At 41.4% G+C, this 25,119-nt stretch overlaps 1 protein-coding gene across 8 annotated transcripts in view; it reads left to right on the forward strand.

Moving 5' to 3' along the window:
• Positions 1–25,119, forward strand: part of KIF16B (kinesin family member 16B) — a 237,704-nt gene that overhangs the window by 153,159 nt on the left and 59,426 nt on the right. For 6 of the 8 annotated variants that reach the window (XM_075925627.1, XM_075925623.1, XM_075925625.1 and 3 more), the window contains 2 exons: positions 2,534–2,584; positions 15,615–15,737. In XM_075925627.1, the coding sequence (XP_075781742.1) occupies positions 2,534–2,584; positions 15,615–15,737 (174 nt within the window). Of the gene's footprint in view, positions 1–2,533; positions 2,585–3,431; positions 15,588–15,614; positions 15,738–25,119 lie in introns of those variants that run through there. The other 2 variants (XM_075925620.1, XM_075925621.1) reach the window with 1 other exon arrangement.

Below are 25,119 nucleotides of genomic sequence, written 5' to 3' on the forward strand. Positions count from 1 at the left end.
GAACTCAATTTGAAATGTCCCAATTATTGTTCGAGAGCCGGGATAGGACACCACTCGCTGGGGGACGCCTTCCTTCTCCACTGGGGAACGGCACTACTGTACGCTTTCCCACCGACAGTATTAATTCCCAGGGTTCTCGAAAGCTCGGGTAATCCTTCTAGCGCCAGCATGGGCTTATCAGCCTTGGTTTTCAGTGCTCCACCAGATGTCAGTGAAAACGCCATATCCTCTACCTTCTATTCCGAATCTGTTGACCCAGGACAACGGATCCATCAGTCATCCACGACCAGAGGTTCTACACCTCACTGCGTGGATGCTGGCTGGTTTACCGACTCTGAGCAATCCTGCTCTCCAGCGAGTCAAGCAAGTGTTGATGCACAGTCGAAAACAATCTACACGAACCGCTTATACAGCTAAGTGGGCAAAGTTCCAAGCATGGTGTGCGGACAATAACGTGGACTCGCGGTTTGCATCCTTACCGTGTATATTGGATTATCTTTTACAACTACACGACAATGGCTTGGCAATTACATCGCTACGGGTACACTTGGCAGCAATCAATGCATACCACCATAGGGATGACGATATTTCCTTGTTCGCTCACCCTACTACAAAAAGGTTCCTGAAGGGACTTTCAAATCTCCACCCTCCCTGGAGATCTCCTCCTCCCTCATGGAACTTGGATCTGGTCCTACAAACTTTGACTCGTCCCCCTTTTGAGCCTTTAGCGACAGTATCATTGCACTTACTTATGGTCAAGCTGGTATTTCTCCTAGCCCTCACTTCAGCTCACAGAGTGGGTGAGAGCAGCTTTTATTGCTTCGCCTCCCTATACAGTTTTTTTTGAAAGAATCGGTAACGTTGAGAACCCATCCAGCGTTTATTCCAAAGGTGTCTTCTGAATTTCACATAAACGAACCGGTGGTTTTACCATGCTTCTTCCCAAAGCCCCATACCTCAACGCAAGAAGCACACTTACATATGTTGGATGTGAGAAGAGCGTTAGCGTTTTACATTGACAGAACGCGGGGTTTTAGGAAAACAGACCGTTTGCTAGTGTCAGTGGCGAATCACTCAAAAGGACAGCCTTTAACTTCTCAGCGTATTTCCAAGCTCATAGTGTTGTGTATATCCATGTGCCATTCGCTGCGAGGGAAGCCTCTCCCCTCTCGTCCCAAAGCTCATTCAACTAGGGCAGTTGCTGCTACTACGGCCTGTCTCAGTGGGGTGTCCTTTCGTGACATTTGCAGAGCGGCAACATGGTCCTCGCATGCGACTTTTGTGAAGCACTATGCCATAATCGATCAGTTTACTTCAGATTATTCTGTGGCTACAGCAGTACTGAATCATGCTGGTAGTCTTGATTCCGGAGCATTTTAATTCTGTTCTGGCTACTGCTCCGGAGTCACCTAGAGTGGAGCACCCACGGGGCCACTCGAAGAAGAAAAAGAAGTTACTTACCCTGTGAAGTAACGATTGTTCTTCGAGATGTGCCCCGTGGGTGCTCCACGACCCGCCCTTCCTCCCCGCTCCGGAAATTTCTTCTTAATGTTTCTTGCAGATGAGCAGATGAAGGAACTGACGGTTGCCGGCTCGCGCGCGGCTGATTAAAGGCGCGAACGCTATCCTGGGGAACCACGCATGCGCGAGCCGGCGGAGCACGGCTATGAAAAGTCTCCGAGCCGCGGCGCCGGGACGGGACCCGACACCTAGAGTGGAGCACCCACGGGGCACATCTCGAAGAACAATCGTTACTTCACAGGGTGAGTAACTTCTTTTTTCAAATTATTTCTGAGGAGCGTAGTTGTATATCTGGAGGTTCAAATGTCTAAGGGTTGAAATACTTGGGTTTCAAACAGCAGTAGATCAATGGATATTATGAAACTTGTACATAGCTGTAGTGTGTACTTAGCTTCTTAATGCACAGCATGCAAGTGTACCATAGATTCACGTACTCCGAGCTTGCCACATGCTCAATCACTGTATAGACAGTCACTAATTAAAATCAAACAGTAAAATCCCAGCTCCATGGAAGTCAGATAGTTTTGCAATTTACTTCAATGGGGCTGGGATTTCACCCAGGATATCTATGTTCTGCATCATTGTGGTTATTTTCAGTGAACTGCATCTTAATCTAAATTTTTTCTCATATATGTAGAGCTCAGTGGAAGCATTCTCTGAAAGCCCATAACTTTTCCAAATCAATAATGAAGAGTTTTATTCCTCTGCTTTTATTATGCTTTTGTTCATGACAACATAAAGTTCCATCAGAATGAATACTATGTGTTTTTAATAATGCATGCTTAAAAAGGAATGTGTACAAAAAGAACCATTTTTGTTAAAATTTCCCTTTTCCTAATTGGTAATTCCTAATTTGCCAAGATATTGTCTTATATTTTAATTGAACACCAGTAGAAGTTGATAGGTATTTTTGACAATTAAGCAGATTACTTTAGGTCTGTGTTGCTATGAATAGTACAAGTTTTACAAGAAGGAAACTTTTTTTAATCACATGTACCTTTTTGATTCTTAGGATAATGAAGCACTTCATAATGGTATTGTTCAACGCAAGTTGAAGTATGAGGTAGGTTATAATTCATCAGAATGAAATAGTTGTCTGAAATTATGGCATGCTCAGTAATTAAATTCCTTAATATTTAACTGCATAATTAGAATTTCAAATTCATAGTAAGATTAATAGCTAATAGGAAGGCACGCTATTTTTCTGGCAAAAAAATAAACAGAATCTAGCATATTAGGTACAGTTCTTGCTTTACTTAAATAGCGTATTTTTGTGGTGAAGGATCTTTTTCATAATTCTTTATTTGGAACAGTATCCCTTTCCTAAATCTATAGAACAAAAATAATGTATGATCAGGAAAAAAATTCTAAACGAAGTGCCCTTTAACATATCTAATATCCAATTGTCCTATTAATATCAGAGCATTACTATCAGAGCATAATACTAGCAGTACTACAAGGCACATATTTATAAACGTGTCCTGATGGTTTAATGTTAGACAATCTGGAAGTATTTTACCATTAAGTGTTGCAGGACTATAATGTTGTATTTGGCAATACCATGTTTTATTCCCCTAATCCGTTCCTCATTTTCTTATCCTAGTTTATATCATACAATTCTTGAGAGTATATAGAAAATTAGTTAACTTATTCTGTTTCTTGTGAGGAAATCAACTATAGTACTAGACAACGTGAAATGGATACTGTACACTACACACAATGATGGTGCAGGGTGCAGACATTAAGATTGTTCCTGAATCAGACCTCAATCAGTCTAATTGGAACTAGTCTCACAGTTTTGATTACTTGTGAATGAATACACAAACCTGATTAAAATTAAACTTGAATTCAAGAAATTTTCAAATAATTTTTTTTTAAAAAGATGCTTCCTATTTTGACTTTTTAAACAGAAAAGACGACCTTGGCAGCCACATTACAGTCTCCCTTTTGACTTTAAAGATGACAATATTGGCTCAAACTTGGCTGGAGAAAATACAATAGCAGACTTCAAAAGACACAACAGATGTCCAGAGATGTGGAGCTTACTTTCTAATCCTGATCAAATCTGTTACCCCTCTCCATTAGCAAAGGGAGTTAGAAATGAAAGGAACCGGTCAGAACTGGATTGCTTTGATTGCCTATATGATACTGAATATGACCTGAATCACCCTATGAATACTAACACTTTTACTGGGGAGAAAATTCATTATAAAAATATTACATTCACTTCTTCACAAAATTATGGTCTGGGCAACCTGAAGCATTCACAGTATAAAATGGTGAATCTCAATAATTCTGTATATGAAAAAATTACTTCTTTGGACTGGGACACTGCATCAACTAAATTTGATTGTTCCCATTCTCAACACCTCTCTGGCTCAGAATCTTTAGCCTGTGGGAATGAGCAGGTTAGTTTTAACAGTACATCTTACATAATTCTCTCTCAGTCCAGCATACTTTCTGAAATAGCATCCAAACAGAAAAATCCATTTCACACACTGTTTCATACTATTCCAAACCAACCTCACATTTCTCAGCAGACAGTTGAAAACCTGGATATTAGTAAAATAATCTCCCCAAAGTCAGAAGTTTCATGTTCAGATGTGAAACCAGCACAGATCTATGGCATGAGCTATCTTTTCAACAAGCTATCTTGTCTTTACAAAAACACCAGTAGTCAAATGCTCAGTAGTACCCAAGTTATTAAACAAATAAAAGAGCTGGGCCGTCTGTATGACAGACATGAGGTGTGTGCACAAATGGCATCATTGCTGAAAAATTTGCTGTTTAAAAATATATTACGTGTGAAGGTACCTTTTGAATCAGATATGAAGAAGGCTTCGCCTCCCTCCATTGAGGCCAAAGTTCACATTGATAGCAGCATTCAGTCAGAAAACCTTCTGCGAACAGAGAATATGGTGAAGTGTGTATCCTCAAAAATCTTGAGTGCACATCCACAAGATTATTCTGAAAGATCTGTTTACTGCTATGGAAATGAAGAAATGAAACAGAATTTGGTGTTAAGGCAAAAACTTGTGCATTTTCCAGATGAGTTACTGAAACTTCAAGTCTGTTCTCTTGAAAAGCTATTGGAGTATGTGATCTTCTCTTTACCACAAGTTTGTGCCAGGATGGATCAATTAAAAGGTGTATACTGGCTTGCTGTTGGCAATTGCAAGAAACCTGATCCAGAGCCAGCTTGTTTGCTTTTGTTTAACTCTGTTTTGTATGCTGTTGTTTTATCAGTCAACCGACAAGACAACTGTGAGGATTCTTTGGCAATTTTTCATGTTCTTCCATTCACCATGATAAGACAGATTGAAGTTGGTTTTGCTGGACAGACTGTCAGACTTGTTTGCTCTTCTGAAGATAGTTTGCTCACAATATTTACCTATAATAAAGACTTCACTCAGAGAATATGCCACAATATATTAAGTAGTTTGATTACTACATCAAATGATGCCGTTTATTTAAACCACCAGCTGCTAAAAGGGGATTTGTTGCAGTTGTCACTTCATTGGACATCAGAAGTTACTGACTTAGTTTTTGCAAGTGGACTACGGTTGTCCTGCAATTTCCAGAGTGCCTTAGCTGATTTGGTGTACTTAGTCCATGAAAATATGGAAAGTAATAAACCTTCTTTAGGAGATGTTCGTGTATTGCTTTATACCACAGTGAAGATAGAAGACCATGTTAAACAAATGACCTATAGATCACTAGTTCTAACAACAACTCATATAGGACTCATGAAGGAAGATAAGGTTTTTCATCCTATTCCTAATTTTTTGCACACTTTACCTCAGCGGCCCCAGTTTGACAAAATTCAGTTGTACTGTTTGAATGAGCTCTGGTGTGTGGTTGTCCCAGATAAAGAGAATTTAACAAAAATTGAGCTTGTTTTTTCTAAAATGAGTAAGGTTGGCTCTCATTTAGAGATTGGTTTTTCTAAACCTCATTCACAAGGAACAAATACTCAACTGACACTTATTCCATCATTTTTTCAAGACAATTTAAATGTTCCATTGGAAATCTGGAAATTAACTTTCAGTTCAAATGAAGACGCCATTTGGTTAATTATGTATTTGACGAGGCATAGAAATCCAGATAGATTTTAGATACAACAAAAGTAGACAGATGACTGAATATTGATATAAAGTACTTTTAATCATTGCTGTTAGTAAGCAAAATAGCAAAATTAGGACTTGAGTTTTGTAGAGTATATTGTGGAGGTACATACCTATTTTGCCAACATTTCATATTAGTTTCTTTTTTGCCTTGTATGGGTAGTATAATGAGCATACAGCTTCTTGGAAAGGCTTATACATTTAAAGTGCACCTGTGTGATTTGGTGAATGGATCAGAATTGATACACAAGTAACCACTCTCTGCTCTTACTAGTACTATATTCATCCTTCTCTTCTCTGGTACTGACTCTTAACTCCTGCCATCTCTTATTCCAACTTCACCAGAAAGCTCCTGTTAGTGTCTTCCTTACTCTTGCCACCTGAATCACATCCTCCTTCAGAGGACTCTCTTAACTGCTTAAATGAATATCTCTTGCCTCCTGATTTCAGAGGCCTCATCCACTTGGTGGTGGTGTTGATAGGATCTCAGTATTCATGTTTGTGGTATCTATTAGCTTTACTCTGTTGTTATACATGGTCCAGAGTGTACTTAACCCCATAAGATGTGCATTATCTCCTGGGAACCCTACAGATGTATGTGTACAGTTTCTAAAAATCATTATGTTGGTAGTCCGGAGATTGTGAGACAGCATCTAAAGGTTTAATTTTTAGCTCATTTCTCAAAGGGAAAGAATTGAAATGTCAAAATTGAATATGAATGTTCTGCTCATTAATCTTAATAATGGTTGTTTTTTTAATTCATACAACCCCATCTGAAAATATTGCAGGGCCTCTCCTAATGTTTTCTAATTTTAAGGAGCAAAAACTCTGTGAATTCTTCTTTGAGTAGATGCAGACATATATTCCGTGTGTGTGTGTGTGTGTGTGTGTGTGTGTGTGTGTGTGTGTGTACATGTACACACCACATGTGTTGGAAGCAGAGACTTTTACTAGCAGAACCCATAGGGGGTAGCACAGATGCCTGTAGCCCTTCCAATGGGCATTGGGGCAGCGCTGCTGCACAGAGCTATCAGCTGGAGTCAGAATTATGTGTGGTGGTTGCTTCATAACCTTGCAGTTCATACCCTTAGCCTCCTTTTATTGTACTTTATTAATAGTGTAGTTAATTAGTGTCAGAGGAAAAGTTATAGACAATAGAGTAGTGATAGGGCTTCCTTGTGATGTCCTCACTGCCCTTTTTTGTGGAGTGGCAATTCCTCACTTGGGCCCAGTAGCTCAAAGTATTTTTGCCTCCAGTTCTGGGGCAGTGGTCATTCCGAAGAGGCACAAGAGTTGTTCTCCAATGCTGACGCCATAAAATGGGTCTCATAAGACCATTTGTGAGCAATCCAGGTTCCAGGGTGATTCTTCTGCCTCCTCTAACAAGAGAGCAGGCTGGCATAGGACCAGCTCTGGCATGCAAAATGATTCAGGTGCCTCTGATCCTCTCTTGGTATAGGACATTCCATTTTGTTGACTTCAGTCTGGCCTCCAGGCAACTATTGAATTTAGTGCCAACAAGAATTAAGCTGGCACTGACAGTGTCTGTGACATCCTTATACCTGGCTGCAGTGAACCTACTTTGTCTTTTGGTAGTGTCTTCGCTACTAGTCCAAGCCTTCGTGGAGCATGTCACTGAACTCTCTGGGTCTTCAGCACTATAGCAGGGAGTACCCCTCTCTGAGGTTGGTATTGATACAGTATGAGAGACAATACCAGTTGCTCAGTACCGGGTCCTCCTTTGGCACTGACACAATTAATGCTGCAGATAGTCTTATAGAAGTTATTGCGACCTCTGATATCGAGGCAGTTGGGCACCAATATTTGCACTTGGTCCTGCAGTACTAACATTTTTGGTACCAGTGGTGTCAGTTATATCAGGATTGCCAATTATAACTGCTTTCTGGGCTCTGAGTCAGGTCATATGTTGACTGTCTCTGAAGTTACTCCCCCATGTCTCTGAGGTATGAGAGTCCTCTGTTTCAGAATCTTTGTCCTCCTATTCCACCTCACCAGAGGAGATCCAAAATCTACCAGTAGATCAGTAGAGCTACTAGGGTTGGCATGCACCTCGAGGCCAGAATGGAGGCCTCCATCCTAGCACTCATGATGAATGTTGGACATTTATCACCTATGGGGTGCTTGGTGGCTGAAATGTCCCCGCAATCTGCCCTTGATGTAACAGACACTTTGGCCAGGTGATGGCCTCAGCAATTATATGAGGAGGGATTCCTGGCTCTAGAATTATGAGATTGTGGTGGATGTCCAGCAAGCAATTGAAGACCTTCCTTTCAATGGCCAAACTTTGTGTTTGGACAAGACCGACGAAACCCTTCATTCCTTAAGGATTCAAAGTCTATCTTAAGGTTTCTAGCGGTGTACATGACACCTATACAAAGATGCCATTATGGGGCACATCCACAACCTCCACAATAGCCAAGCTTTGTCTACGGTGTGAGTTTTTGCGGCAGAAAAATATGCTAATGAGTCCCTGGTCACTTGTCTGGGAGAGGCATAAGGATCTTGTGCAAAACGGGGTTTTTGCACAAAACAAAAGTGGCTACATTGCTTCTTTTTGCCCATGGGGTTTTTGCGCAAAAAGAAACAGCAGAAAATATGCTAATGATATTGTGACTTATGCTAATGAGTCCCTCATTAGCATATTTTCCGCCACAAAAACTTGCAGTGTAAACAAAGCCCAAGACGGCCACAGTGTGGCAGAGACCCCACTCAGGCCCCTTCTTATGGGACACCACATGGTCCACAAATCAGCCAGAGACACTTCTGGTGCAGTCACCCATGCTTTTATTGTTAGTTCTCACCACTTTCTATTTACAAAACTTACAGTCACTTCAGCCAGTTCCTCCGTCTACCTGGGAGTACACTCAGCCACACCCTGCCTCCTTGCCCTTTTCTGGCTTCCTTCCTCTGCCTTACATAGCCCTCTGCTCTTGAAGCCCACAGCTGCTTCTAATAGCCCTTCAGCCTGGGCTTGCTCAGCTGTTGCACCTCAGTCTCTTTAGCCAGGCTACTGTGGCAGAGTTCTGGTTTAGCCAGCAGTCTGTCACACTTCTCCCCCCATGTGATGTGTCTGGTTTGGGCCTGTCACTGCTTAACTCTCTCTGCTCCTGGAGGTGGCCTTTCCCTTTTTTTTTTCTTGGGGTCCTACTTGGGGAGCTCTCCCTTGCCCTTGGGTTCCACCCTCCGTGGGCCACTCGGGTCCTTACCAAGGTAGTCCCCTTGGGGCAAATCCCCACTTGTGCCTAAACCCTCCCTCCAGGTTTTTCCAGGAGGCTCTTTTGTTCCCTCCCCATCACAGGGGAAAGGGCCTGGCCCATATACTGCAGGCATTGCCCACAGGTGCTCACACTAACCGCATCCTTGTTGGTGCCCTTCCTCTGGTACTGCTCTGACCTGCATTGGGGAATCAAGGTCTGTCTCCCCTTTGTGCAGCACTGTTTGTGCCTCAGTTTCCCACATCTCCCTAACCAGAGTTAGGGTCTCTCTTTCTGGGGGCTGCTCTAGGGAGCAATCTACTTGTGCCTCCTCTCCGTAGGAGGGAGAAGGGCTACTCATTACCGCCAGACTCACTTCCCACCTTTCTGTCGCCACCGGGTTGCCCAACTACGTGTCCGAGTTCCCCACACCAGTAGCACCGATCACTATGTTTCTGTCTCCCTTGGGAGGATCTCTTGACGTTCCTTGAGGCTCCCCACTTGCTTTCTGTGGCAGATTGGTCCCAATCCCGACCAACCACCACCAGGTATGGTAACTGGTCTGTTACCCCAACCCACTTCCACTGGAACCGGCCTCTCACTTCCAGTGGCACCGCGGCTACTGGGTTGGACCTCTGTCACCATGGACACATCCTAGTGTCACTCTTACTCCAGGGAGCATCCAGTGTGGCCTCACCAGCTCCTTCCACATGAGCGAGAGGGCCGATACAGTGTCCATTAGCTCTCGACGGGCCTTTCTCCCCACCCGTGTGTGGACAGTGGGCAGACTTCACCTGTCAAGTCCTCTCATCTGTGTCAACCGACAGAACCCCACGTGTCCACAATCTATATTGTCTAGGCTGTCCCGCTTTCTGTGCCCTGGCCTCCCACATTGCCAGCAGGTCATTGTACCAGCCCCTACAGGTGTTCCTCGAGGTGACTCCCTCCTCTCTGGGCCTTTCCCAGAAAGGGTCTTCTCTGGCTTCCTCCCTGGTTCCTTGTCCCAGTAGGGTCGGCCTTCTCTCTGGGGAACCTCTGCCTCGACATACTCCTCCACCAACCTGACTGCTACATCCACTGTGTCAGGCTGGTGGCGCCTGATCCACACACGATACTTTCCGGAAGAGCTTGAAGCAACTGCTCGAGTATGAGTAAGTCCAGTATTTCTTGCACCGTCTGTGCCTCTGGCCTCAGCCAACGGATTTCCCAGTCTAATAGCTTTTGGGCAGATGCCTGGGGCCTCATTGCTGCTGTCCATCGAGTTGACTGAAACTTCTACTGGTACTTTTCTGTGGACAGACCCACCTGGTCCAAAATGGCTGTTCTTACGGCCACATAGTTACGGGCTTGATTGTCCCCCAAGGCCAAGTAGGCTGCTTGAGCCTCTTCTGCCAGGTAGAGAGCCAGACGCAGAGCCCCGGTAGCTCTGTCCTATCCAGCACCAATGGCTACCTGCTCAAATGTCCTCAAAAATGTATCTGGGTCATCTGCTGACCCCATTTTACAGAGTTCCAGGCCTGACAGTCAGGTACCATCCCCTTCCCCAGGACTCACCAATTTTTTCAGGAGTTGCTGCTGCACCTTGGCCTGCTCTTTTATAAATTCCTGCAGGCTTTGCTGCTGCTCTGCCTGGCATGTTAGCAAAGCCTGCCTCTCCACCTGGTGGGACTGCTGGGAGCTCTACAGGGCCTGCTGTGCTTGCTCTTGCTGCTTGACCAGCCACTGCAGGTTCTTCTCCATCTCTGGGCCACCAACCACATTTGCTGGCACTGCACCCCTCTCCTGGTACCAGGTGTGGTGGAGTCCCTGCTCAGGCCACTTGGTCTGGGACACCTTCTGGTCCACTAATCAGCCAGAGACACTTTTGGTGCAGTCACCCATACTTTTACTGTTAGTTCCCACCACCTTCTGTTTACAAAGCTTACAGTCACTTCAGCCAGCTCCTCCGTCTACCTGGAAGTACACTCAGCCACACCCAGCTCCTTGCTCTACTTGTCCCCTCCTGGCCTACTTCCTCTGCCTTATATAGCCCTCTGCTCTTGAATAGCTGCTTCTAATAGCCCTTCAGCCTGGGCTTGCTCAGCTGTTTCCCCTCCACCTCTTTAGCCAGGCTACAGTGGCAGAGTTCTGGCTTAGCCAGCAGTCTGTCACACACAGGAAGAGGGAAATGATGTGTAAGAGGAAGCATTCAGGCTTATGGCCAGGATGGTCTGTGTGCCTTTCCTTGGTACTTGCTAAGCACCCATTTTGACTCATTGGTCCCAGATCACTGTTTCAGTTGTTCTTCCTCCCTTGTCATCTATGTGTTTCTTTCAGGGCATACTGGTCCATTTTTACAGTGCTTAGGTCTCAATTACCTCAGACAACTGGGTCCTAGTCATTGTCAGATCAGGTTGCACCATCCAGTTCTTCTCCATGACTCTTCCCAGATCCCATCCCTGCATCTGCTAATGTTGGAAGCAGTGGAGGAGATTCCATGAGGACACTGGGTTCATGGATTCTACTGGTATTTCCTGATACCAAAATTCAAGGGCAAGATGAGAGCCATGTTTGAACTTTTTGGAATCAACAAATTCATCAGCTATATGAAGTTCCTTATGGTCACTTGTTCTGTTATCCTCCTGACTTTCTCTCACAATAACTAATTCACTGCTCTGGACTTAGACGTTTATTTTCATGTATCCATCCTAGTGAGTCACAGGAAATTGCTTTGTTATAAGAAATTACAAATGTGATTTTTTTTTTCAGTACATTGTTCTCTTGTGTGGCCTTTCTTTTATCCCCAAATCTTCACCAAATGCATGGCGTTAGTTATAGCATACCTCATAAAGAAGAGAATCCATATTTTCCCCTGCTTCAACAATTAGTTACTGAAAGGTGCTTCAGAGAGGAAGTTCTTGATCACACCAACACTGTGCTACATTTATTTGACCGTTTGGCATTTGGGTCTAATTCTAAGCACCACGAAGTCTGCCTTGATTCTCACTCAGCAAATAGAGTTCAAGTGTCTGTGTGTATGTTATGTGATCATTGCTTCTGCCAGACCAGACATTAGAGTTGGAAGAGTAGCCACGCAATTCTTTCTTAGACAGACCCTGAGCCTCCCCTGTGGATGAGAGTCCTGCTCGGTGGTCAGTATCTACTTGGAATATATGTCTGAATCTACTCAAAGAATAAATGGTTATTTACTACAAGTGTGGTTCTTTGAGAGGTGATGCAGATGTGTATTCCATGACTAATCCTCTTTCCCCTCTGCGTAAGCGTCTTGTATAGCCATATAGCCAGAGGCTGGGCAATAGGCATGAAGTAAAAGCACCAGGTACTGCAAGGCAGAGGTCTCTGGATATGTCACAAGGGGCATGGACACTCTTACTTATAATATTTGTCTATCACATTTTGAAGAATCACAGCTGCAGTAAGTAACCATTTCATCTCAGAAACTGTTTATTTGTTCATTATGCTCTACTACCCTCATCAATTTGTTAGTCTTTAAAGTGCTACCCGATTCCTTGTTATGAAAGTTCCATTAACCCATAGGCATGACTGTAATATATTTAAAAAAAAAAAAAACTACCCCTTCCTTACTTCTCTTACAGATATCAGATTTTTTTTTTAAAAAAGCAACAACTCTTGTCTCTTTACTTTTCCCATTTCTCTCTATGAGGAGTAAGTGTTTGTGGATTTAATAATATTTTCTGGTACATAGACACTAATTCATTGGCTGAATGTGCTGTCTGCATCATCTGAGGGAATTGACCGTTAGCAGAAAAACTGATGGTGTCTAATCTGAAATTCTTAGTTGTAAAGATCTCTCTCCAGTTGAGGTGCGGTTTTTTCATTAATATAAACACATTATACATTAATTCCTAAAATTGTTAAACCAGAATAATAATGTAATTTTTAAAGGTTAAAAAATAAATCTTATTGGGAGATCTAAGATAGAAAGATAGATAAAGTTAGAGAGAGTGTGTTATGATTATTTATAGTAATAAAAACCCCAATTCAGTCTCCCACAAACAAAAGCCTATCAGTCTGTTTTCTTCAGGAATTTGAAATGTTAACATTTTCTTCAAACAATTGCAAAGACAATACAGAAGGTTTTGAATAGATGGACAGGTTTTTATACTTCTGGTACTTCTGGGAGAATTTTGCACCAAAAATAAAAATACAAATTCTATGCACAGTATTTTAGGCTTTTGCAAAATTCTGTAAATCTTATTTGCCAAAATAACACTGTGTAACTATACCAGTTTAAAAAAACCGCAAAAAGCTTTGTCTCTTATCGAAGTGGTTTTATTTTTGTCACAAAACAGGAGAGCTTTGCTGCCAAAAGTATCTCCGTCGTGTGTACATCTCCACTGTTTTGTTGGCAAAAGCTGTTTTTTGCTGACAAAACTGGATAATGTAGACAAGGCCTTATGCTAAGAAGACATTCCAAGTGTATTTCATTGGAACTTGCAAAGTAAACAATTGAGAGAACTGCTGTAATTAAAACTGTATATGACTATACATATTGTATGTAACACTTTTCGGAATTATATAGAAATAATCTACTGTATGGCCGCATTTGTTTAGATATACCACAGAATTTCTATAATATTGCTTGTGTTCAAATCTAAGGCAATGTAAATCTACACTTTTCATTGAACAGTCTTGCACAAAAATTCCTTCTATTCCACTAGAATTTAAATATTACTTGATCAACATCAAAGCTCTGTTAATTTGTTAGGACAGTCTTTGTATTTTGTTTGGTACTATATTATTTCTTTTTCCAAATTATTGTCTGTATGTAAATTCTCAGTAGTAAAACAGTGTATTTTTCACAAAGTTGAATAAAACTCCCTCTGTAGTGAGAGTTACTTTTTGTGATATTATTTTAGACAGATTAAATTGTCACTCTCAGGGAAATGTTCTTCTTTTGAAGATGGATGTTAACTAATTCATAAAAAAATCAGACCTTTTCCCCTTCCTTTGTGAAATCTAAAAACTATTGAGGTGTACGGCTTTCAAGGAAGAACTTTTGGTTTTCAAGTATAACTTTCAAATAAAAAAATGAAAAAAAATTTCAAGAAAGCGGTTGGTTTGTGTGAAAAACTTAGTTTAGTCAGAAGCCTAATTTTCTATTGAAAAAAGACTTTGACAAAAAATTCCTTGACCAGCCCTAATAATACTGAAAAAGATTGAGATTGGGGTTAGTAATAGGGAAGAGAAGGAAAGACTTTTTCTCTAGGTAGCCAGTTCAAGCCAGATAAATCTGTAAGTAATCAAAAGTTATCTATAGACAGATACCATAGAAAGAAGCTTATGTGAAAGAATTGATAGTCTTGGTCCAGTTCCTGTTACATACGGGTACACAGCACAGAAACCATGATCATAATTAGAAAGAACAACCACTGCTTAGACAGTTGTAATGCAGACACCAAGGAGTTAGTGAGCTGAAGACTGAACTACACTGTCTGTTATTCTCCCCTAGATAAAGTTAGTGCTGATCAGAATTGGAGCATTTAAGCATCGGAAATCATGTAATCCTGTAGTGGCTCCTCTTAGGTTTCTAGGATTGTCAATCCGACATGAGACAAATAAGGATTTCACTTACTAAATAATGGAAAATTGCCTTGTCTCTCTTGCTTTACATGTGGTATAGAAATATAATAACATTATGCAGGATAGTTTGGTTTTAGAGATCAATTTACAATATAAATCAGATGTTTGTAATTTTTATAGAAATAAGACCTCTAAATAGCTTGTTTGTTTGCTGTGTGGGTGTTAAGAACATAGTCTCGGTTGGTCATCAGTAAAGTATTGAAGATGGGTGATGGTCTAAAAGTCCTTGGGTAATATCATTATGTACAACAATGAAAAGTGTTAGCAAAAATTAAGTTGTTTTAAAATCTATACTATAAACTTGTATTTCTCTGTGCTATTGCTTTTTAAAATAAAACTTAAATTATTAAGCTTTTCAGACGAAACTCTTCCCTATAAGAAGATGGAAAGCTTAATATTACCAGAAATAACATAATTAATGTATTTATTCATTATAAATTCTTGTGCTACTTTTGGACATGCACAGTGTAAAACATGGCTGTCTTGAACTGCAACAATATTTTATTTTTGACACAACTTTGGAAAATACAAGAATGCTAAATTGTAGATCCTATTTGCTATTAATCAAAAGAATGTGCTCTCATTCCAGACTTCTTTACAGATAAGTCAACCTTCAGTGCCTTGCTGCCCAGCCCATGAACAGTTGTTATATTTGACTTTTCTGTTAATCTGATGCAATTTAAAGGATATTTTAGGAAATTATTTGGACAATGGATTAAAATGTTATTTGTACCTTATTGAATTCTAAAAATGCCTTGGAATTTAATATATTTTTAGGATCGCCCAGATTTTCTCAAGCTTTGTGTGATGTCTGTAAACAACCAAACAAGATGAATTTTGGTTGTAAAGTCCTAAATCCTATATTTATATTATCTAGTAAGGTCAAAGTATGAAGTGTAACGCTTCCTTTTTAGTTTTTTATTTCTAAGCTACCTCTCTCTAACTAAAAGAAGGATGTGAGGGTTCAATAGAGGATTATCATTTTTCATTCAAAGAATCCTTCTCTTTTCTAAGTTACCTGTGCCTCCTTTATGCTATTTTCTACTCTACTCTGTCCAAGAGAAATTTCCTATTTCTAGTCAATTAAAGTATTTTCTATGTGGTGATTCTTGTCTTCCTTTGTTCTTCCTATTTGATATCTACTTAATAGCGGATGATCTGTCGATCTCTGAGAGCAAATCCAGATGACTTAAAGGACCCAATTAAAATTAGCATTCCGCGCTATGTCCTTTGCGGGCAGGGAAAAGATGAGCACTATGAGTTTGAGATAAAGGTAAGCATTTTTCAGTTACCTTTCTTTCGCGTTTGGGTTTCTTGCATGTATGATTCTTTGGTATGCCATTACCAAGCAACGGAAAAAAGCAAAAATGCTCTTAGTTCACATGTAAATGGTTACTAGTTTGCTCTGCCCAGCCATCAGAGTTCCAAAGGTGGAAAACATTCTTGCATTTTGAAATACATTTGGCCATAGTGTGTAGATATAACTGAGTTCACTGCTGCTTGTGGTGCTGCAAGCAGTACAGAAACAGAGAGCAGTAGATAACAATGTGAAAGAAAACTGCCCATTTAAAAAATATTACACATTGGAAATCAGCAGGATCATCCCAAGGAAATGTATTATTTCATTGTGTTGACTACAGAAACCATTCTGGATTTCAGAGATGACTGTTAGTGGGAGAGAAATGATTACTGTAAATTAACAAAAAAAGTCTTTCTAATCAGCCACATATCATACCTCAGACACACTCACCCAGGAACCTGCTCCTGCAATAAACCCCATTACCAAATCTGTTCACCCATCTATACAAGAGACACCATCATAAGACCTAACCATGCAAGCCACAACATCAGAGGTTCATACAGTTGCACATCCTCTAATGTGATCTATGCCATCTGTTGCCAGCAGAGCCCCTCTTTTGTGTATATTGGCCAAACTGGACAGTCTCTACGACAAAGGATAAATGGACACAAGTCAGGTATCAGGAATGGTAACACAAACCTGTACGGGAACATTTTAACCTGCCTGAGCACTCTGACATGGATTTAAAAATAGCTATTCTTCTACAAAGGAATTTCATAAGCAAATTATACAGTGTGTGGAATTAACCTTCAAATGCAAATTTGACACTTTCCCTGGTCTTGAACAGAGACATTAATTAGATAGCCCATTATAAAATCAGCCTTCTATACATTTAACACCTCGTTTATATCAAAAGCTAAGTATGGGTCACTTTCATCCCACTCAGTTAACCTTATAAGAACCAGCACTGCTATTGACAGGTATTTTTTTTTTCTTTCTCCATTCTTTTTCTGCTATAAATTCTGGGATCCCATTTTTTCCCCACTCCATCTAATCTGAAGAAGTGGATTTTGCCCATGAAAGCTCATAATACTATTTATATTTTTGTTAGTCTCTTAATATGCCACAGAAATATTTGTTTTTAAAGTTACAGACTAAAATAGCTACCCCTCTGAGACCATAGGAAAGGTAACTCAAGCACACTTATTTACTCCCGATCATCCTTTAAAAAGGGAGATGTTAAATTAAATGGCAAGGAAAGACGCTCTGGAATCTCTGGGACTCTAGGGGCAGATCGATGTGCTCAGGTGGTAGAAATCATTTAAAGCAGGGGTCAGCAATCTATGGCTGTCAAGCCAAATATGGCTCAGTACAGAACTAAATATGACTCTTTTGCCATGCCCAAAATACACACAACTTTTTCAAATAAAGTGAAAAATTAATTCAAAATTTTAAAAAACGTAACTTTTTAAGTACATAAGAGCAGGCTGTAAGGGACATATGTGCGCTCCCAGCCGGGATAGTGAGAGGGGCCGGCAGTGGCAGATACCTCTATTTGGATGCGGCTGCCCAGCTCCAGCCCTCATGTGATTGCTGCGGTCTGTCCCCAGCTGCTGTGCTCTGTGGCTCAACCCTGCAACAGCCTGGCTTGGGCTCTGGCCGGGGCAGCCTGGCCAACAAGGCCTTAGTTGGGGCCAAGTCCCCATCTGGCTGCAGTGTCCTGTCCCTGGCTCCGGTCCTGGGACAGGTCCCGCAGTCTGGCCCCCATCTGGCCATAGGCAGAGCTGGTGGCAGTCCTCCTACTGCAATGCTGGTAGGACGGGAGGCCGTGATCTGGCTGTGGTGATCCTGGCCCAGCACCTCATCCAGCCACTGCTGTCCTGGTGTAGTAGCCTAGCTCCGGCCAGATAAGGTAATTGACCCCAGCATCCTCTTCTCTCTTCTCCCCCCCCCCCCCCCGCGCCCAGCATACTCTGCTTCCCATCCTCTGTGCCCTGCCCTATCTCCTGAATCTCCACACACCAACAGCCTGCCCTGAGCACCCTGACTCCTGCACCCCTCAGCAGCAGAAGTCCCATTAAATAAACTCTGAGTACAGTGTTCCATTTATGCTATTATTAATCATCATGTCAATTATCAGTAATATTAAGTTGTATAATAGTGATAGAAATGTAGCCGTGTTAGTCTGGTGTAGCTGAAACAAAAAACAGGACTATGTAGCACTTTAAAGACTAACAAGATGGTTTATTAGGTGATGAGCTTTCGTGGGCCAGACCCACTTCCTCAGATGAAATAGTGGAAGAAAATAGTCACAACCATATATACCAAAGGATGCAATTAAAAAAATGAACACACATGAAAAGGACAAATGACATTTCAGAACAGAAGAGGGATGCGGGGGGGGGGGGGGGAGGGGCAGGTAAATGTCTGTGAGCTAATGGTATTAGAGATAATTGGGGAAGAGTGTGGTGGCAGAAGACTGGGGCTGTGGGGGGCTCAGGGCAGGGGGCTCAGGGTTGGAGTTTGTGGGGGGGTGTAGGAGTGTTATGATGCTGTGGCCAGATGGGGGCTTGGCAGCCAGGCTTCATTTTTAAATAAAATATTATGTCCAACAAAATGTTTCAGCATTGTCTTTATTTATGAGAGTGGCTGGGAACCTGTTTTGGGTCTGGGGCTACTGAGCCACAGAAAAATCAGTCGGGGACCACATAAGTGAGATGCAAAGAACCAAGCCCCCAAGCCTCACTAATGTGGCCCCAACTGAGACACCTCTCTCTCCTTGAACTCCAGCCCCATGGGGAAAGGGTAGGTAGGACTGAGGTTTAAGGCCTCAGGCCAGATTAACTCTTCTGGGGTTCTAGGGTTAGTGGAGTTTGTGGGGCCAAAAATGAGGGATCCAGTGTGTGGAACAGGGCTGCCAGTGAGTGAGATAGGGATGGGGCTCCAGAATCTAGGTGGAAAATAGGATACAGGAGCAAACTGGGGGTAGTTGTCTGGCCAGGGGGTAGGAGCAGGGTGCTGGTGGGTGTCTGGCCAGGGGGTAGGAGCAGCGTGCTGATGGGTGTCTGGGCAGCGGCAGAGTGCTAGTTGGTGTCTGGCCAGGAGGCAGGAGTAGGGTGCTAAATGGGGGTCTGGACAGGGGACAGGGTGCTGGTGGGGGCCTGGCCAGGCGGAGGGAACAGGGGCAACTCAGCCGGTACCTGGGGGTCTCCAGGGATGAAGGTCTCTGAGTAGTGCTGGACAAAGCTGCTCCAGATCCTGTGCCACCATCTTACCCCCCCTCCCCCGGCCTCCCGCCGCCTCAGAGCATGGGGAAGGAAGAGAAGACAAGAAGGCACATGTGCTTTCTTGTTTTCTCTTCCTTCCCATGATGCCTGCCTTCCTTCAAAGGGGGGGCAGCACATGCTTCCTGAGAAGCCAGATCTGGAACGCAGCCATGGGACCTTCCCCTCACGCCACAGGAAGCTGGCGCTAGCTCCATTTTGCAGGAGGTAGCTCCAGCATGGGCTCCTCGTTGGGGGATGAGGGGAAGCAAGGGGGGGCTGGGAACTCCTCACAATCGACTGGTTGGTGACCACAGTTCTAAAGATAAGCAAGCTGCTGTGGATCTTTGGTAACATACATTTTTACCAGAAGATACTTAAATTATAATGTGGCCAGCACCTTTGATATTACCATAATTTGAAGAAGCAGAATAAAAAAATGAGGGTGAAAAATGTCTTTTGCTAGCACAAAATAGATACAAAATAGATTTAGGGAAAATCTCACATAGAGCCTCCTAAATGCAATACATATACATATATTTGTAAAAATATCCCTAGTTCACCCTTGAGCAAAGAATTTAATGTAAAAAATGTCTTCCAAAAAAGAGAGACTTGTAAGTCCTGTTATAATTTAGGGTGATTGAATTTTAGATCTTCGGATGCTGAGTTCATAGCCTGTGACAGAAACAAAAAGGTAACCAAAATTTTCTGCTTTTCTCATTATTGGATCAAAAACATACTGATTCAAAAACCAAACAGGTCACCTGTCCTACCATGTTAAAGTCCCATTTGAGAAGTGCTATCACTTATGTGGAGATGGAATCTTTTTCCAAGGAAAAGATCTTGGGTTACGTCTACATAGCAGGGCTAACGCTGAATTAAGCTATGTAACTTCAGCTACGTCAATTGCATAGCTTAAGTCAAAATAGCTTAACTTGGCTTTTGGCGCTAACTACACAGCAGGAAGTCAAAGGAAAAACACTGTTCTTTTGACTTTCCTTACTGCTCATAAAATGAGGGTTACAGGCATTGGAAGTCCTCCAGCTCACCATTATTTTGAAATAATGGCTTGCTGTGTAGACCCGCTCTTTGTTATTCTGAAATAATGCTGCTGTGTAGATGTACCCATGCAGAGTACCATATGGAATTTCCTTCAACTCCTTCACTTACTATACCATTTGGACCTCTTGGCTGATGCTCATGTTCTAAAAGGTGATTATACTCTGGAAAAAGTACTGCAAAATAGCATCAAACTTAATTCTGCAGATGGCAAATCAACCAGAGAAGGATTCAGCTCACTCAATTATAGCTGATCTGGTTTTCTAGTGCTGAATCCTGTTCTTTTATGATAACAGGAGTAAAAATAGTATAACTTAATTCTGTAACTAGAGCTTGCAGAAGTTATTTTCAAGGAGCACATCTGGTGAGTTGACAAACTTAATTTTCAGAGAGAAAATAACTGCATAGTAATTTCACAAAAATAATTCAACAAGCTATGCTTTTCCTACCTTAGAATCTCCCTTCTTGTTGGCTTCAGGATAAGGTACATTTTTAGTTACTTTTTTTCAGTAGTGTGTGTTGTCTGTGTCTTAAACACAATGTCTACAGTTTCCTTGTGAGTACCTTGATAAGAAATCAAGATAAAATGTTGATTAGATCATTTACTCTTTCTGTCACCAAGCAGAAGAAAAATTTAGCAGTCTATACTGTCGTATCCTCGTTCCATAAACCTGATTTTCAGGAAGAAAATAACCCTGTTGAATCTGGAGCAGAACTAAAACTACAGTTTTTGGCTACATAATCAAATGTTCATTTATTGTTTTGTAATAATGTAAAAGTATATTTATCTGGCTAGATTATGGGGGTTCCAAAAATAGCTGCTTAATTTCCACAAATCCATTTTTAGCATTGCAGCGAGTGTCACAATGTTAATAATGTGTTTAAAATGTTATAGGAAAAATATATTATGTGCAATTGTTTGTATACAGATACTAACAGTGAAAATATAAAATGATTTTACAATAAACTATGGCAAAACATACCATAATTTAAAAAAAATAATCCATTATTGTGAATCAGGAAATTAAATCCCATTTTGTAGGTCAGCTTTTGAAATTTTTACCTTTAACCTTTCTGCATATGGACCAATAGTCTGTATGGTTCAGATATAAAATTGATTTTTTTTAAACTGCAGCAGCACAAAAATGACCTGCCTCGTCCAGCTCAAATTAACTTTGTGTTATTGCTCTGGGGAAGTTCTGCAGTTTTTCTTGGCTGTGTGGCCATAGAAGAGCAGTCCAATTCCTATAAAAATAAATGACTCTTTTGACGACGTCGGTTGGATCAGGCCCTCTGTAATGGATGTAGAAAATTACATTGTTTTCGGAGAGAGAGAGAGAGAGAGAGAGACTGCCCTGTACTAATATATGTCTTGTTATGAATATTCAGTAAGATTACAGGGCTTTTGGGTATTTTAAGGTCTTGCCACACACTGAAATAAAGCCACATAAAATCCCAGCATTGAGGGTAGGGGGAAAGTATCACTGGGTGGCAGAAACCAACTGACCAAGAAAGAATTTGAGAATAGAAATGGGTTGAAGTTTTTCACTTTCTCTGGCTGCTGGGTTGATGCTAGCGAAAGAGGCCATATGACTTCGAGCCATGGGGTCCAACCAGTTCTGCCATAGTGAACTAGTCACACTGTTGGCCAAATAGCCACATTGTTCAAGCCAACTAGCTACACTCAACTGGCCAAATAGCCACATGTGGCGAGTGTGTTGGACACCATGGACTTAGAGCAAGCCCCCACTTCTTACCCATCAAATGTCATCTTTTTAAACCAGCATTGGAACATAGCTTTTCTGTACTGCTTTCTACTTACCTCAACTCCATCAACATCAAGCAAGACAGTTAATACTGTCATTGAGCTTTTGATGAAGTCTCAATGGATAGAGGTGAGAGATGATAATTAAGATGTGGGGTCATCTTGAGGCAGTTTTGAATTAGGTAATTCTTTGCTTTCTTAAAACCTATGCAGTTCTCAGATGCAGCACAAGATATGACAGACATTTTTGGCATATTGACATTGGCTCTTCCAAGAGAAGTGTGGTCTGCTTACATTGGGCTGCTAAGACTCTCTTCCCCTCCCCCCCCATTGAAATTTCTGGATTGAGCTCTTGTCAGCTTAAGTGTGTCAGCCCAGAGTGAAATTTTACCATTCAGTTATTATCTCTGAGGTAGATAATTTAAACAAACAGTAAAACAACCTGAGCATAATAGCTGTTCAAACATTTGCTAATTATTATCCCATGTATCATTTTTGAATTGTGAATGACATTCTAGTATAGTTTAACATTTGCTTAGCTACTTATCATCTAGGTAAATTATAAACCATTTGACTGAAAGGGTAAAATTGTTGAATCTTCTTTCACTGTTTGCAGTTTGAAATAAATATATACTGTAAGTGCATTCTGGCAATTCTTAAAGCTTTGAAACATTTATTAAAAAAATATTGATGCAATTGAGTATGAATTGTTTATAAGGAAATGAAATGTATCATGCAGAAATGTTTATTATGTTTCAGTAGCATTTGATCAAATTTGTGACATGAAAGATGGATTTTATAAAAAAAAAATTGAAAGAAGGGGAATGGTAATGAATTTGCTTATTAAAGGCATAGAGTGGTAGAAAACCCACATTCTTAACTCTAATAAAAAGAGAACTGAATATTTTGAGTTCAATTTGTTATATATCCTTTTCTTCTTGTTCCTAGGTATTAGACATTGCACATTTATTTTTTAATTTTTTGCAATATTTTAATCACTGTGTAATTCCACTGTAATGTGCACATCGAGGCAATGAAAGGGTCATAATTTATATGGTATTAATGACTTAGCTGTGACCAAATAAACTAGTGCACAAGCTCCTTCTGGTCTTGCTGTTCCAAGTTCATTTCACTCTCCCCTATTATGCTGTCTTGTCTGCTTTTCTCCAATGCTTTAACCACATTGCTTGATCAATACTGACCACTAATTATTTTAGATATACTCTAGAACTCCTGAACCTGAGCTCAAAGCTGCTACATCCCCTCTCTCTTGATTCCTGCCTGGGCTCAGGGACCTGGACTGGGGGCTGCCGCGTCCCCTGGAACGTTGCCCATTGCAGCTCCTGCCTGAGCTCCAGGTTTCTGCTCCCTGACTTCATCTCCTTAACTTCTACCCTTCCTCATGGCTCCTGCCCAGGATCGGGGCTGCTGCCTCCTCCTCTCAAGGCTCTGGCAGGGATTCAGGGTACCTTAGCTCCAGGATTCTCTCCCTCGACCCCCAAGGGTCCAGTCATGGCTCAGGGCACCTAATTTCAGGGCTTGAACTCCCACAATGCCTTTTGGGGCTCAGAATTTCCACTTTGTGGCTCTTGCCAGTACTGAAGCACTTATTTTTCAAATTGTCCAGGGCCCCTGGGTATGGGTCCCATGGGCTCATGTTTTAATCCTCCACGGGCCCTGACTAGCAGCTGAGCTCTAAAGGCAGCACAGAAATTAGTATGGTAATCTTGCAACCCCTTACAACAGCTTTGGGACTTCCCACAATCCTTTTTGGAGCAGGACCCCCATGGTTACAACAGATGTACACATTGGAAATTGTGAAATTGCCGTCTTTTAAGACTCTGGAACCACGATATCAGGATTGTCCTTATGATTTATGGGGCCCTATGCAATACCATGAAACTGGTGCCCCTATACTCAATGGCATTCCATAAGGGGGGGGGGGAGGCTGACAGTTTTTATAGATGTAATTTTATAATCTTCAGCAACACATGAATGACATATTTTTAAAGGAAACTTTAAATGGAAGTCCTGTAAACTAACACAGTAAAGTCTGAAGCTGACAGCAGATGCCTGGACTTGGCAAATGCCTGTTAAATTACTTCATTACCATCTGAATGGCTCTCACAGTTTCTATGTCTGCTAATAGGTCTTGCAGGCTTTCACTTTTTAAGTTAATTAGATCCTCTCTGGAGAAAGCAGAGCACCAGGGATAGGAAGAGGAGGGGGGTGGACATTAAGGCCTAAAGGTGATCCACATTTTTGGGTGGCCAATGCTGCTGCATATTTTGTGTATTTGTGTTCTGCGTGAAATTGACCAGAGTGAACTATGGATTTGGTAGGGCCCTAGCTGTAACTCTTAGGAACCACTTTAATAGATTTCATTTAAGGCACTAGCTGTGTATATAGGTTAAGAATTTGGAATCGCTATCAATTCTACTAATTTCACAGAATGAAAAACTTACTTTGTAAAAGAATTTCTCAGTTGAAACAGGGAGTTCGGGTATTCCCATTCACAATAGGATTGGTTCTCCCCTCCCCTCCTCGCTTAGTGACACTGATAAGAACCTATTTAAGAAATATAATGTTGGCTTCAGTGAAACTACTCATATGAGCAAGGTGCAAACCCATATGAGCACAGAGTCCATTGCATTTTGAAGAAATATATTCTATTGAAGCCTAGAAAATTACATGACCATTTAAAATGTAGTTTACAGATGTTAAATACACACAAATTATGGCATGAGAGTGTGTGTGCTCAATATATACATGTATAGAGACACAAATCAAATGCTGTGTTCTGTCATGTAATGGATTATCCCACTCATTCATTTTAAATAATTATTTTGGTGTCTAAAGGCATTAACTGCACAATGAAAGATTTTGAGGGGATATTTTTACATGCCTACAGATCTGTAAAATCGCTCTGAAAATGCAATAAAAGTGTTCAGTCTCTGTTACTGAACAAATATGGCTAAAGCTGGTTTGGCTGTGTAATTTAATTAATTTTTTTTTTGTCAAAAGCCAGTTGTGGTGTTTTCCCCAATACATTCTGCCACTATAACAAATTAAACATAAAGCATTAATATTTATCAAAATATTTAGTGTCGTGTGTGAAAGCTGTTCCCTATTCTGGCACTCTGAGTGCAGAAGGTGGGGACCCGCATAAGACCTTAAAAATACCTTGCCTCTGTAGGCTTTTGCTTAAAACCTTCCCAAGATCACAGATTTCCTGGTTGGAAGATAGGCTGCCACCATCAAGTGAAAA

Source organism: Pelodiscus sinensis, chromosome 3 (genome assembly GCF_049634645.1).
Source record: "Pelodiscus sinensis isolate JC-2024 chromosome 3, ASM4963464v1, whole genome shotgun sequence".
Lineage (NCBI taxonomy): Eukaryota > Metazoa > Chordata > Testudines > Trionychidae > Pelodiscus > Pelodiscus sinensis.